At 41.1% G+C, this 2,483-nt stretch overlaps 1 protein-coding gene across 1 annotated transcript; it reads right to left on the bottom strand.

The window, feature by feature from the left end:
- Positions 1-142: 142 nt before the first annotated feature.
- Positions 143-665, bottom strand: LOC135531964 (protein ANKUB1-like; the record flags this gene model as incomplete). The annotated part of the gene is made up of 2 exons (XM_064959652.1): positions 143-313; positions 455-665. Coding segments are annotated over 2 exons (351 nt in total), but the record flags the coding sequence as incomplete, so codon positions are not given.
- Positions 666-2,483: the final 1,818 nt, after the last annotated feature.

The raw sequence follows: 2,483 nt of genomic DNA, 5'->3' as shown, positions 1-2,483 counted from the left end.
ATATACAGGGTCAGTACTATCATTGTAAGCTATATACAGGGTCAGTACTATCATTGTAAGCTATATACAGGGTCAGTACTATCATTGTAAGCTATATAAAGGTTCAGTACCATCATTGTAAGCTATATAAAGGTTCAGTACCATCACTGTTGATAGTAAGTCTATCATACAGTTCAGTGTGTAGATGTGTATTCTGACCTCATCACAGGTCTCTCCCTAGACAGGTGTCGTTGGACGGTCAGTCTGTGTCCCAGGAAGCAGCCTCTGAGGAACTCCGCCCACCCATCCCAGGTGTCCAACCGTAGAGTAGCCCCTGGGAGACAGAGACACATGCAGGTTGTCCTCCTGGTTGCCATGAACCAAGAATGTTCCATACAGTCCATTTGTCTCTGTGTTACATCCATAAGGTGTTGAGCCAGAGGACCATTGATCTACTGCACAAGGAAGGCCATACCCAGGTCAATGGCGTAGTCGTGCAGCCGGTTGCAGTCGTAGAGTTGCAGGCCGGTGGGAGAGCTCAGTCTGAAGGAGCTGACGGGAAGCCCACACTGCTGGGACACCAGGGTCATGAGCCTGGCCACAGACGTACTCAGGAGAAACACAGTGCCCAAGACTGAGAGGGTCTCCCCCGTCACGGCACTGAACACACGCACCACCGGCTCCCGCTGAAGTATAAGACCATGGACATACAGTAAATTCACTTGTTTTACATAAATACCTATGTTGTGTTTATACACTGAGTAAACAAAACATTATGAACACCTGTTCTTTCCATGCCAAAGACTGACCAGGTGAATCCAGGTGAAAGCTATGATCCCTTCATGATGTCACTTGTTAAATCCACTTCAGTGTAGATGAAGGGGAGCGGACAGGTTAAAGAAGGATAGATCTGTGCCCAAGGGCAATTTCTATCCAGAGACAAATCAAAGGTCCATGCTATTTAAACTTATAATCTACCACCATCTCGTGGCTCAAATTTGTAACAACATTTTCTAATTCATGTGCTGTACTGAGTTTTGTTCTATCACATTGAACACTAATCTGGGTGCAGATTAAATTGAACACTAATCTGGGTGAAAATTAAATTGAAGACTAATCTGGGTGCAGATTAAATTGTTAACAGAAATATTATGAATATGTATTTCAATGAACCCAAAGGGCCACTTCTTCTCCTACTATACAGCCTGCTGTGCTCTACTGTAGTCCGCTGTACTCTACTGTACTATACACCACTGGGTATACAGACTCTTCAGATACTGTTAGGGAACACCAGACTGAGGTCGAGGCGATGACATGGGGAAAAGGTTTATGACTGTAAGGGTGTTTGGTACAAAGGCAACACTACATCGGGCCACATTTCAGCTCTATCCCAGGTCAACCATACAATACTATAGATTTCCACTCTAGTCAACCAGCAAGGAGAGACAGACAGAAGGTCTGGCTTTGACTATGTCAATGATGGGATGTGTAAGTAAGGAACACAAATAAACATTATTCTGATGGTTAAATTTGTACTTAGATACATAACCACTCTCCTCTGTTAGCAAATCTTCCACAGAACTTTGTGGAACAGAGTGAGTTCTGTCCCTGTCTGGCTCTGGACATGTACCCAGGGACCTCTGTACAACAACACTTCACACTCACGAAGCAGTGTTCTTACTAACCAATCACTCTACCATAACCATGGTCTCAGTATAAAGCAGTGTTCTTACTAACCAATCACTCTACCATAACCATGGTCTCGGTATAAAGCAGTGTTCTTACTAACCAATCACTCTACCATAACCATGGTCTCAGTATAAAGCAGTGTTCTTACTAACCAATCACTCTACCATAACCATGGTCTTGGTTGAGCAAGGGCAACATTACTTTAAGTCTCAAGCAGGGTGACCTCAACATACTATATATCACCATACTATATACCACCACACTATACAGTGGGGCAAAAAAGTATTTAGTCAGCCACCAATTGTGCAAGTTCTCCCACTTAAAAAGATGAGAGAGGCCTGTAATTTTCATCATAGGTACACTTCAACTATGACAGACAAAATGAGAAAAAAATCCAGAAATCACATTGTAGGATTTTTAATGAATTTATTTGCAAATTATGGTGGAAAATAAGTATTTGGTCACCTACAAACAAGCAAGATTTCTGGCTCTCACAGACCTGTAACTTCTTCTTTAAGAGGCTCCTCTGTCCTCCACTCGTTACCTGTATTAATGGCACCTGTTTGAATTAACTAAATCACCTAATCATACTATATAACCATACTATATAATCATACTATATAACCACACTATATAACCAATCTACATCACCATACTATATATCACCACAATCTATATCACCATAATATATATATAATCATACTATATAACCATACTATATAACCATACTATACATCACCACACTCTATATCACCATAATATATATAATCATACTATATAACCATACTATATAACCATACTATACATCAGCACAC

The sequence above is a fragment of the Oncorhynchus masou genome, unplaced genomic scaffold (genome assembly GCF_036934945.1).
Source record: "Oncorhynchus masou masou isolate Uvic2021 unplaced genomic scaffold, UVic_Omas_1.1 unplaced_scaffold_16831, whole genome shotgun sequence".
NCBI classification, from domain to species: Eukaryota; Metazoa; Chordata; class Actinopteri; order Salmoniformes; family Salmonidae; genus Oncorhynchus; species Oncorhynchus masou.
The sequence above is the reverse complement of the archived record's forward strand: the minus strand, read 5'-3'. Positions and strand labels throughout refer to the sequence as shown.